This window comes from Sapajus apella, unplaced genomic scaffold (genome assembly GCF_009761245.1).
Source record: "Sapajus apella isolate SASKATOON/1434 unplaced genomic scaffold, GSC_monkey_1.0 scaffold68, whole genome shotgun sequence".
Classification (NCBI taxonomy): Eukaryota; Metazoa; Chordata; class Mammalia; order Primates; family Cebidae; genus Sapajus; species Sapajus apella.
In genome coordinates this window covers 3,208,019-3,220,173 of record NW_022437008.1, presented here as the reverse complement: position 1 = coordinate 3,220,173, position 12,155 = coordinate 3,208,019, and the positions used below count along the sequence as shown (strand labels likewise).

The window sequence follows — 12,155 nt, the reverse complement described above, 5'->3', positions numbered from 1 at the left end:
TCACCATGTTGGCCAGGATGGTCTCGATCTCTTGACCTCGTGATCCACCCGCCTCGGCCTCCCAGAGTGCTGGGATTACAGGCTTGAGCCACCGCGCCTGGCTAATTTAATTTTTTTAAAGACAAAGTCTTAAAAAAATTTTTTTTAAGACAAAGTCTCCCTTTACTGCCCAGTCTGGAGTGCAGTGGCACAAGCTTGGCTCACTGCAACCTCCACCTCATGGGTTCAAGCAATTCTCCTGCCTCAGCCTCCTTAGTAGCTGGGACTACAGGCACATACCACCACCCCCAGTTAGTTATTTTTATTTTTATTTTTAGTAGAGATGGGGTTTCACCATATTGGTCAGGCTGGTCTTGAACTCCTGATCTCATTATCCACCTGCCTCAGCCTACCAAATGCTGGGATTACTGGCATGAGCCACTGCGCCTGGTCTTTTTTTTCTTTTTTCATTTTTTTTGTTTTTTTTGAGATGGAATTTTGCTCTTATTGCTCAGGCTGGAGTGCAATGACTCAATCTCTGCTCACTGCAACCTCCACATCCCAGGTTCATTTTGCCTCAGCCTCCCAAATAGCTGGGATTACAAGCGTGCACCACCACGCCTGGCTAATTTTTTTGTAGATGTGGAATGCTACCCAGTCTGGCCTCAAACTCCTGGGCTCAAGCAGTCTTCCAGCCTTGACTTCCCCAAATGCTGGGATTATAAGAGTGAGCCACCAGTGCCTGGCTGAATATTTAAATTTAAGATATTACCTGATGCAGTGGCTCAAACCTTTGTTCAAATGTCTGCCTTTTCCATGAGGCCTACCTGAGTTCTTTATACATTCCAGCTTATGCTTGATTTTTCTCCATAATACTCATCACCTTGGACAATACAATACCATCTATTTTTTACTTTTATGTATATTATTGAGACAGGATCCTGCTCCTGGAGTGCAGTGGTGTGATCACAGCTCACTGCAGCCTGGAACCCTTGGGCTCAAGTGACCTCCCTGCCTCAGCCTTCTGAGTAGCTGGAACTACAGGTGCACACCGCCACATCCAGTGAATATTTAAAATTTTTGTAGAGACAGGATCTTGATATGTTGCTCAGTTTGGTCTTGAACTCTTGGGCTCAAGCAATCCTCCCGCCTCAGCCTCCTAGAGTGCTGGGATTACAGGTGTGAGCCACCATGCCTGGCCTGTCTACATATTTCTCTTTTTTTTTTTTTTTTTTTTTTTGAGACAGAGTTTCGCTCTTGTTACCCAGGCTGGAGTGCAATGGTGCGATCTCGGCTCACCGCAACCTCCGCCTCCTGGGTTCAGGCAATTCTCCTGCCTCAGCCTCCTGAGTAGCTGGGATTACAGGCACGCGCCACCATGCCCAGCTAATTTTTGTATTTTTAGTAGAGACGGGGTTTCACCATGTTGGCCAGGATGGTCTTGATCTCTTGACCTCGTGATCCACCCGCCTCGGCCTCCCAAAGTGCTGGGATTACAGGCTTGAGCCACTGCGCCCGGCAGCCTACATATTTCTTAAAATTTTGTGTGTTGTCTGGGAGCGGTGGCTCCACAAGATTGTTGAACACACAATAGGTGTTCAATAAATACTTGTTGAATTTGTGTCGCTGAATGGGAACCCGGAGCCGTGCATTCCAAACCTGAGTTGGTTCAGGCCCGATGGCAGGGACCTCCCTTATGAATCATTCATAACTGGCTCCGCCCACATGTGAACGACGCGCGCGTTCACGCGGGAGAGGGGGCGCGGCTCGCACCCGAGCAAAGTTGGGCGGCGGAGGAAGGTGGACTCTGCGCAGGCGCTAAGCTTCGGAGCGCGACCTTGGTGCCTTTTCTGGTTCAGCAGGCGCGCGCGCTCGAGAGGGCGGCAACCTGGGCTCTGTGCGCAGGCGCGGAGGGCAGTGCGCAGGCGCGGGCGGAGGGCGGGCTGAAGCAGCTGAAGCGGCGGCAGCGGCGGCGGCTCGGGCAGAGGGGCGGGAGCTGAGGCGGGAGCGGACCGGCTGGTGGGCGAGTTTGAGGCGGCGGCATGGTGGACTACCACGCGGCGAACCAGTCATACCAGTACGGCCCCAGCAGCGCGGGCAATGGCGCTGGCGGCGGGGGCAGCATGGGCGACTACATGGCTCAGGAGGACGACTGGGACCGGGACCTGCTGCTGGACCCGGCCTGGGAGAAGCAGCAGCGCAAGGTGCGCGGCCCGCGGGCCGGATGGGCTGGAGGGGCTTTTCCGAGGGGGCCTGGGGAGGGGTGGGAGGTCCTGAAAGGGTTTTGGAGCGTCTGCAGTGGGAACAGGGGGTCCCGAGAAGGAATTGGCGGGTCCGGGGAGGGAATTGGAGTCCTGAGAAAGAATCGCCGAGCTCGAGGGAGGAATTGGGAATCTAAGAGAATTGGCGGCCGGGTGGGGAATATTGGAATGAAAAAAAAGGAATCAGGAAGGCTGATGAAGGATCTGGAGGGTCTGGGCGGGCCATTAGGTGAAACCGAGAAGATGATTGGGCAGGCTGAAATGGAGCTGGGATCTCAGGCGGGCTGGAGGGGTCGGAGCATGGGTTGGAGGTGCTGGGGGGAGAACTTGGGGAGGCTGGGAAGGGAATTTGTGGGTCTGGGAAGTATGAGGAGGAGCTTGAGTGTGGAGGGGTTATTTGGAGAGCAGAAAGATCTGAAGGAAATTGGAACTGGGGGAGCCTCAGGTTGGGGGAGTTCTAAAGGGGTTGAAGAATCAAGTGAGAAGCTGGAATGGAGATTGTGGGGTCTAAAGACGGGTGGGAGGACTAGGGAGGCTGGGAAGATGAAAACAGAGGGGCTAAGGGCAGAATTGGGCGTGAAAATACATGGGCTGAGGATGTGAGGAGGGTAGAGGTGGCGGTACTGGGGGTCTGAGGAGGGTATGGTGCGGACGGAATAAGTTAAGGGGCCCGAGAATGAGACGTTGTTGAAGGGGGTGAGATTTGTTTGGGATGCCCTGTTCCAAAAGGAAGAGGAGAAGGCTGAGAGATGGAGGAAGAAAAGGAATTGATGAGGGATGGAGAAGCCGAAGTGGGGGTGGGGATACGGAGAGTGGGGATAATTTGGGGAGGGGTTTCCTGAAGAATTTTGATGGGAAGCTGAAACGCTAAATCGTTGGAGAGAATGAGGAAGTGTAGAGGAAGAAGGTGAGATCGTTGGGAGGGAGTGTGAGCTGGAATGGTGGATAATGGTAGGGAGGTTCGTTTAGGAAAATGAAAGTCTCATTAGAAAGGGAACGCGTGGTGGATAGACTGAGAAAGGAATCTAGGAAGGGCGCACTGGCTCCTGGAGGTGCAGTCCTGGGACTGGAGAGCAGGGAGAATAAGGAGTTTGGGAGGAAGCGGTGAGAGTGTCCAGGAAGAATTGTGTCTTTTTTGGAGAGAGCGGGGCAGGTGAAAGGATCCTGAAGCAGAGACTGTGTTCAAGTGGCCCTGTTGGGGCGGGGGGAAGCAAATTGGGAGGGCTTGCAGCCGTGAAAAGGTGATCAGAATGGAGTGGGATCCTCGAGCGAGGTGTCGGTGTCTATGTGTGTGTGTGTGTGTGTCGGGGGAATAATCCAGTGTGGTTGAGGGGGGAGCTCCGAGTGTGTGCAGGAAGAGCTAAAGAAAGCAGTGTTGTGAGTGGGTGTGTGTGGGGAAGGGGTTGCTCAGGAGTTTTGTATGTGAAGTGGGTGGGAGGTACTTGAAGTTGGAGGCATTTCATGGGATCTGGAGATCTGGATTTTCTTTCCAGATTTGTTACTGATTAGCTCTGTGGCCTTGGACAAGACCCTTGAACTCTCCATGCAGTTTTGTTATCTGCAAAATGCAAAGGGATCCGAGGGGTCCCTGTGGTGATTCTGTTAATAAAGAGGGACATGTGTAGAGTTGGGACTTTGGAAAGGGCCCTGAAAGTTTGGGAGAGTGGATTTGGTGGAGATTTTTCAGGAACAGAATACACGGTTTTGAGTGGTGAGCTGGCAGAGTGGGGAGTGATTGGAAGCCTCTCAAGGGCGTGAGTTGGTGCCCAAGAGCTCCGCACAGGCAGTGTAGCCCTGGATGGAGGGGAAAGGGTGGAAGGAGCTGCTGTTCCAAGGCAGCCTAAGGTGGGGCCGGGCATAGCCTTGGGCCCATTACAAGCATTGCTTGAATTTTCTCTTCCGTAGTAACTGAGGGGGGTGGCAGTGGCTTGGTGGGAGTGGTGTCCTTATCTGTGGCCCCACCTACTGCAGGGTGGACATGTTGCGATAGCTGCCATAAATGCTCTTTTTGACAGGAAGGAGAGATCTGTTCTGGAGTCTTAACAATAATTTGCTGCCCGAGGCAGTGCCAGGTTGGAAAAGGTGAAGAGTTGCCAGGAGACCTGGAAAGTTGGAGGGAGCAAGGGCCACAGTGTTGTTTTGAGAATGTCTGGGCTTTGTCTTCTGCAGCTGAAGGTGCTGGAGAAAATGAGCCCCTTAACCTTTTTTCTCAGGTGATAGGGGTGGAGGACCTTTTTCCTCACCTCCCGTCTTCCGCCACTCCCCAGGTGACTCCTTTTGCGAGCTAGGTTCCACTCCCTCCCGAGAGTTAGGGTGTGGGCTGTGCTTGTGGTTAATGTCCCTTGCCCACAGGGTGAGGCTGGGGTAGCATTTAGGTTCTGTGCAGAAACCCGGACTCCACAGAACCTCCAAGTCTTGCTGCCATATATCATTCTCTTACCTCCCAGCTCCCTTCCTCCAGGGCCAGGCGGGGTTGAGGGAAAAGGGTGGCTCACCTAATACCAGCTGCTTTAGTGTCTCAGTCAGGGCCAGATTCTAGTACCTCCTGCGTTACACCTCCTCCAGCAAATATTTACCCGTAGCTGCTCTGTGTCACTTCTGTGCCCTTTCCTGTTATGGGGTAGGGATCCTTTATGAAATGGGGGAAGGAACAATGGAAAGGAATACACCAATCTGTGTGGCTCTCTACCTTCTAAGAAACACCCACCCCAGTCTGGTTGGTTTGGGGTTTTTTGTTTGTTTGTTTTTTGAGATGGAGTTTGGCTCTTGTTGCCCAGACTGGAGTGCAATGGCGCAATCTTGGCTCCCTGCAACCGCCACCTCTCGGGTTCAAGTGATTCTCCTGCCTCAACCTCCCAAGCAGCTGGGATTACAGGCATGCGCCACCATGCCCGGCTAATTTTGTATTTTTAGTAGAGATGGGGTTTCTCCATGTTGGTCAGGCTGGTCTTGAACTCCTGACCTCAGGTGATCTGCCTGCCTTGGCCTCCCAAAGTGCTGGGATTACAGATGTGAGCCACTGCGCCCTGCCTGGCTGGGTTTTTTCTACATTGCAGTGTCACTTTAGGGAATGATATGTTGCCCTTCTTGCCTCTCCAAGGCTGACCACTGGGCATGGGAAGAGTGACAGTCCTGAGGATCCTGTACATGCATACTCCAAAAAAATCTGTGTCCAGAACAGCTGTAGGCCCTCAAAGTGAGTAGAATTGAATTCTTCTAGGAATGAAGCAGGAGTTGGCCCAAATCAGAGGGGATGTGTGTCTCACTTCTGCTTGGAAGCCCTTTGCTCTGACTTCTAGGGACCCCTGTCAGGTTATGCAACAGTTTTTACGTGAGACGGCCGTGAGTGCCCTCCTAGAGGGATGTAGAAGCATTGTTCTGGTCTTTGAGCAAATTCTTGAGCAATTACAGTTCTGGGTCATAGTTCCCTCTCCCAGTTTCTAAAGGGGGCCTGGGTAACCTCATCACCCTCTGCTGTACTGGAAGGGTAAGATCTCTTGAAGGTTATGCCAAATCTCATTACAGCAAGAAGAAATGCCTCACTTAAAGTTTTCGTGTTCACTGAAACATCACTATTGCAGGGGCCCCAGTGTTTAAACCCTGACCTTTGGCTTGGGCTGTATTACATAAGTTAATTATTTGAAAGTCTTCTTGTTTTTTTTGAGACAGAGTCTAACTCTGTCACCCAGGCTGGAGTACAGTGGCATGAACTTGGCTCACCACATCCTCCGCCTCCCGGATTCAAGCAATTCTCCTGTGTCAGCCTCCTAAGTAGCTGGGACTACAGGTGTGAGCCACCATGCCTGGACAGTTTTTGTATTTTTAGTAGAGACAGAGTTTTACCATGTTTGCCAGGCTGGTCTCGAACTCCTGACCTCAAGTGATCTGCCTGCCTGGGCCTCCCAAAATGCTGGGATTACAGGTGTGAACCACCGCACCCTGCCTGGTTTTTCTTAAAGTGGATCTTTTTTTTCTTTTTAAAGGCCAATAATGGAAGCCCCAAAGTAGCCATCTGTTATTTTGTTCCATTACTCTTAATTGCTTACCTCTTAGGATCTGGCTAAGACTAACAGTTTTTAAAATTGAATAACACACTTACCAAAAATAAAAGGAATCAAACTCAAACTTAGTTGTTATCTAGAAAAAAGACTATGTAAACATGTGTGAGAGGCAAGTATACTCTGCCCTCTTGTAACAGGGGTAGGGGAAGCCACTCAGCTGCTAGCACTCCGTTCTCTCCCCTCATCCTCTGCAGAATGTATTTTAGAGCTTGACTTTTATAATGACTGAAGAAAAGGTGAGGTATGGAAGATGGCCTGGGAGTGCAGGGTCACTCACACTCACCTGGCTAAGAGTTGGATCTGGCTGATGCCCTGGAGTGGCACCTGCCACGCACCTAATCCTAGGCGGTCCAGGGTGTGGGCCTGGGATTGCCCTCTGGCTTTTGAAACACCTTCCCTGGTTCCAGCTTTTAAGATGACAGGGAGGCTACTTTGGCGTCAGGGAGCTGACTCACCCTGCAGTTGGAACTGGTGCTAAAAGCTTCCATTTAATGGTAGCCGACTGCATGGCCCCAAGTGGGCTGGCTGCCACGTGGGAAAAGTTCAGGGGAAAGTGTTGGAGGAAACAGGGCGGTATGTGAATATCCAGGTGGTGCTGGTACTATTAAGCTCTGACACAGTCAGGGAGGTCAGTTAAAATGTAGTCTTGTACTCTCAAAATGTCCTTTTAATCAGATGGCAGAGGGGAGCAGGGACAAGTTTGGATTCCAGTCTAAGCCTCTGGGGTGGGGAGTTCTGCCATTTCCACATGTACTCCAGTCGTGGCAGACTTTGGCCAGACAGAGCGAACTGAGTGTGTAGTACAAGTTATCTGGCAATGCTATTTAGCAAACAGAATGGAGCCAAAAAAGAATTGATTTGGGAAGGCCCAAGGAATTTGAAACTGTTGAGATGAACACTTTCAGCTTTTGCTACACTGATTTATGGTTTGCTGGGAATTGTACAAGTCTTTGACCGGATCTTAGGTTGTTCTTTTAAAAAAATGATTCCCTTGCTGCTGCTTTTACTTTTTTGAAGGGCAGAAGGGAATGGCGAACATAATTAGTGAACAGCTGTTTGCTCTGGCGTCACTTGCTCATTCAGGTTTTCTGAATAGCTGATCTATCAACATGTTTATCTCTTCCCTGGCCTTAGTATATGCTAGAGCAGTACTCCTCTGGCTTTATCTTTATTCCTTCATTTAGTGAAGTCTCTCACATTTTGTTCCCTTCCCTCCGTTTCCTTCCTTGGCCTTTATTTATGTATTTAGTTTACGGAATAACAAAACCACTCGTGTTACCTTTAAACAAGATAAAACTTAAAGAGCTTTTTCCTCCTTTTCTTTTTTCATGGAAATAAGAGGCAAGTGATAGCAAGTGGGTAATTCAATGGCAGTGGTAACTGAAGCACTGGCCTGTTAAAAGAGAGACGGAAGCTTCTACCTGAGCAGATACAAATATACTGTCATCTGGAAATCTGAAAGAAGTCTTTCTATCATTGGGTAGTTTGAGAGCTTCTTAGTCTTCTTTAGGATGGGTTTAAACTTGGAAACATCAAAGCAAGTTACAAGGAAACTTAGTTTTACAGTGTTGACAGTGTAGGCGCCAGAATTTGTTATTAAGTGTCTGAAAGTGGCACAAGTATCACTTAACTTTTCTTCAAGAAGGTCTATGAGTTAGGTTTCATTCAGTATCCCAGGTATCAAGGAGTGTAAGTTTCAATGAATCAAAGAGAAACAGAATCATTTTAAATTCCAGTCCTGTTTAAAGGATCTTATGGAGGGAAGAAATTAACACCTGACCTGGAAAAGGATCCCACCTCCTCCAGAAAGTGAAATCAGCCAGCTGTGGTGGTGGCTCACACCTATAATCCCTGCACTTTGGGAGGCCGAGGCAGGTGGATCTCCTGAGGTCAGGACTTTGAGACCAGCCTGGCCAACGTGGTGAAACCCCATGTCTACTAAAATACAAAAAATTAGCTGGGCATGGTGGCACAACCCTGTAATCCCAGCTACCCAGGAGGCTGAGGCAGGATAATTGCTTGACCCGGAAGGCAGAGGTTGCAGTGCAGTTGCAGTGAGCTGAGATTGTTCCACTGCATTTCAGCTTGGCCAACAGAGTGAGACTCTGTCTCAAAAAAAAAAAAAAAAGTGAAATCTTTGCTTATATTTAACTGGCAAGTGCATCCTTACATCAGTGCTTGGGAAGTTTTATCCAAGTAGCGGTCTCCCTGGGATTATAAAAATCCCCGAGACATTTGTCTTGGTGTTGTGCCTTTTTTGGTTGTGTTTTTTCACGTCCCTCCCCTCCCCTTCCTCCATAAACAACAGAGGCATTAACTTGGAATGTCCATGGAAAGTCTTAAAAGCCGATTGGTGTAACTTGCTTGCCTTCCCTTTAGTTTGAACAGCTTTTACTCTGGAAGAGGCCAGTGGCGTTTTTCTTGGTTGTGATTTATGGAAGTGTCATCTGAAGGCGAGTGGAGTGAGTTTATATGGGATTTGCTGTTTGCCACCTGTTGCTATGCTGGCTCCTCCCCAGGAGTGAGGGACCACCCTGTGGTTCCCCTCTGTGCTTATCCCTTTCCTTCCCAAACTGCAGCCACTTGTGATTTTCCACAACCACTTTTATAGACACATAATAATTTCCTTTGAATCAGTTTGCATTTTAAATTAAGTTTTAAAAGGAAAATTGACATGAGTATGGCAAATGGAAAACCCAGCTTCCCTGGGTGTAAATATAATAGAAGGAAACTGCAAAAATAAACACATTGAAAACGAAACATTGGGCTGGACGCGGTGGCTCACGCCTGTAATCCCAGCACATTGGGAGGCGGAGGCGGGAGGATCACAAGGTCAGAAGTTTGAGACCAGCCTGGCCAACATGGTGAAACCCTGTCTCTAAAAAAAAAAAAAGAAAGAAAAGAAAACAAAACATTGTTGTTCACAGGTGGATTCTAAAGCTGAAGGCACCGGGCCTGAGGCCTGCTCCCTTTGTTAGAAAGGTATTGGCAAGTGTTGGTGAGGTGTTAAAGACCCACCAGTACCAGGCAGAGACTTTCTCTTTGAAGTCATCAGGTTTACAAGAGAATCAAAAGAAATAACTTTCTCATTGTGATTCAAGGTTTAGTGTAAGGTGGAGATAATCCTTAAAATTTCCCATGTGTGCATGCCACACTTGGAAAAAACCTTGATCTCATTTGGTTCAGGTGGGCAGGGCGGCACCTTGTTCAGGAACATACAGCCCCTCCTGGCTTTGTGAGTCATCCTACCGTACTAGACCCAAACATATGGCTTGTGATTGGATGATGCTCGATTCTTCTTCAGTTTCAAGTGTTAGTGCTTTTGGGGTTTTGTCTTGTAAGAAACCAGGACATATTGTAAATATAGTCATCTCTCAGTATCTATGGGGGATTGGTTCCAGGAACCCCCTTATATACCAAAATCCACAGATGCTCAAGTTCCTTATGTAATATAAAACAATGTGTTTTTGCATTTCTAACTATGCACATCCTCCTGAATACTTTAAATCATCTCTAGATTACTTATAACCTAATGCTAAATGCTGTGTAAATTGTTGTTATACTGTACTGTTTAGGGAATAATGACAAAAATGTACTTATTCAGTGTAGATGTAACCATTTATTTTTTTTCTTCCAGTATTTTCAATCCATGGTTGCTTGAATTCACAGATACAGAACCCATGAATATAGAGGGCTAACTATCAGAATTGTGGGTTTATCATTTGCTCCTCATACAACTTTTTTTTTTTTTTTTTTGAGGCGGAGTCTCGCTCTGTCACCCAGGCTGGCGTGCAGTGGTGTTATTTCAGCTCACTGCAACCTCTGCCTCCCAGATTCAAGAGATTCTCCTGCCTCAGCCTCCTGAGTAGCTGGGATTACAGGTGCATGCCACCATGCCCAGCCAACTTTTTCCTCGTAAGGCTCCAGTTTTCTCCTTAGAGTTGGGCCTCTCCCATGAAGAAGGCGCAGTGCCACCCCATCAGTGGATTTGAACCCTATATTCTGAAAGGAAAGCAGTGTCCCCCTGCTGAGTTAACAGGCATATTTAAATGTTTTTCTTTCAAATACCAGAGCAGAACAGATTCTTTGTCTTCCAGTGGAACTATCCACATAGGGCAGAAGTAGTTGGAAGCTGCAGTTACTACCCCACAGAACACAATGAAGTCATCTTGGGAAATATCGTGGAGGGTGTTGCAGTGATTCACTGGGATGCTAGAACACCAGCAATACAATAGCATTTGTGTCTTCAACTTCAGGCAGAAATAAAGAAGACTTTGTGGTTTGTTTTATGTTTTTTAACGTTTTCCCCCCAAAGGTGTGGGGCTGAGTGATGTCTGTCACTAGCTTTCTAGTGGGTTTTTCTTTTCATCTTTTTCCTTCCCTGATGTCTTTTGAAAGTGAGTGGAAGCCACAGTCTAGGTGGATCAGAGAAAGTGCAGAAGGCAGACAGTACACCCTGCTTCGTGTTCTCCGTGTCTGAAGGGAACACATTTGGGTTTTGTTTTGTTTTGTTTTGTTTTGTTTTGTTTTTTTGTTTTAGAGACAGGGTCTTACTCTGTCACCCAGGCTGGAGTACAGTGGCCTGATCATAGCTCACTGCAGCCTTGTACTCCTGAGCTCTAGGGATCTTCCAGCCTCAGCCTTCCTAGTAGCTGGAATTTTGTGTGCACCACCATGGCTGGCTAATTTTCTTTTTTTTTTTTGGGAGACGGGATCTTGCTCTCTTGACAGGCTGGAGTGTAGTGGCGCAATCTAGGCTCACTGCAACCTCTGCCTTCTGGGTTCAAGTGATTCTTGTGCTTCAGCCTCCGGAGTAGCTGGGATTACAGGTATGCACCACCACACCCAGCTAGTAGAGATGGGGTTTCAACATGTTGACCAGGATGGTCTTGATCTCCTGACCTCATGATCCGCCTTGGCCTCCTAAAATGCTGGGGTTACAGGCATGAGCCACTGAGCCTGGCCTGGCCGACTAATTTTTATTTATTTATTTATTTATTTATTTATTTATTTATTTTTTGAGACGGAGTTTCGCTCTTGTTATCCAGGCTGGAGTGCAATGGCGCTATCTCGGCTCAAACCAATCTCTGCCTCCTGGGTTCAGGCAATTCTCCTGCCTCAGCCTCCTGAGTCGCTGGGATTACAGGCACGTGCCACCATGCCCAGCTAATTTTTTGTATTTTTAGTAGAGACGGGGTTTCACCATGTTGACCAGAATGGTCTCGATCTCTTGACCTTGTGATCCACCCGCCTCGGCCTCCCAAAGTGCTGGGATTACAGGCTTGAGCCACCGCGCCCGGCCCTATTTATTTATTTTTTTGAGGTGGAGTCTCGCTCTGTTACCCAGGCTACAGGAAAGTGGCTCGATCTCAGCTCACTGCAGCCTCTAAGCAATTCTCCTGCCTCAGCCACCCAAGTAGCTGGGATTACAGGCATGCACCACCATGTCTGGCTAATTTTTATATTTTTTGTAGAGACATTGTTTCACCATGTTTGCTGTGCTGGTCTAGAACTCCTGACTTTAAGTGATCCACCCATGTTGGCCTCCCAAAGTACTGGGGTTACAGGCATGAGCCACTGCATTCAGACTGATTTTTAAATTTTTTGTAGAGACCAGGCCTCACTGTGTTGCCCAGGCTTTTAATCTCCAAAAATCTCACGATAAAGAGTTTTAATATCTTGGCCGGGCGCGGTGGCTCAAGCCTGTAATCCCAGCACTGTGGGAGGCCGAGGCGGGTGGATCACGAGGTCAAGAGATCGAGACCATCCTGGTCAACATGGTGAAACCCCGTCTCTACTAAAACTACAAAAAATTAGCTGGGCATGGTGGCGCGTGCCTGTAATCCCAGCGACT

General features: G+C 48.4%; 1 protein-coding gene across 6 annotated transcripts in view; it reads left to right on the top strand.

The window, feature by feature from the left end:
- Nucleotides 1-1,896: 1,896 nt before the first annotated feature.
- The window catches only part of ACTN4 (actinin alpha 4), an 80,395-nt gene continuing 70,136 nt past the window's right edge, over nucleotides 1,897-12,155 (top strand). For all 6 annotated transcript variants that reach the window (XM_032248852.1, XM_032248854.1, XM_032248850.1 and 3 more), the window contains exon 1: nucleotides 1,897-2,183. In XM_032248852.1, coding sequence (XP_032104743.1) covers nucleotides 2,022-2,183 — 162 coding nt within the window. In that variant the 5' untranslated portion in view covers nucleotides 1,897-2,021. The remainder of the gene's footprint in view (nucleotides 2,184-12,155) is intronic.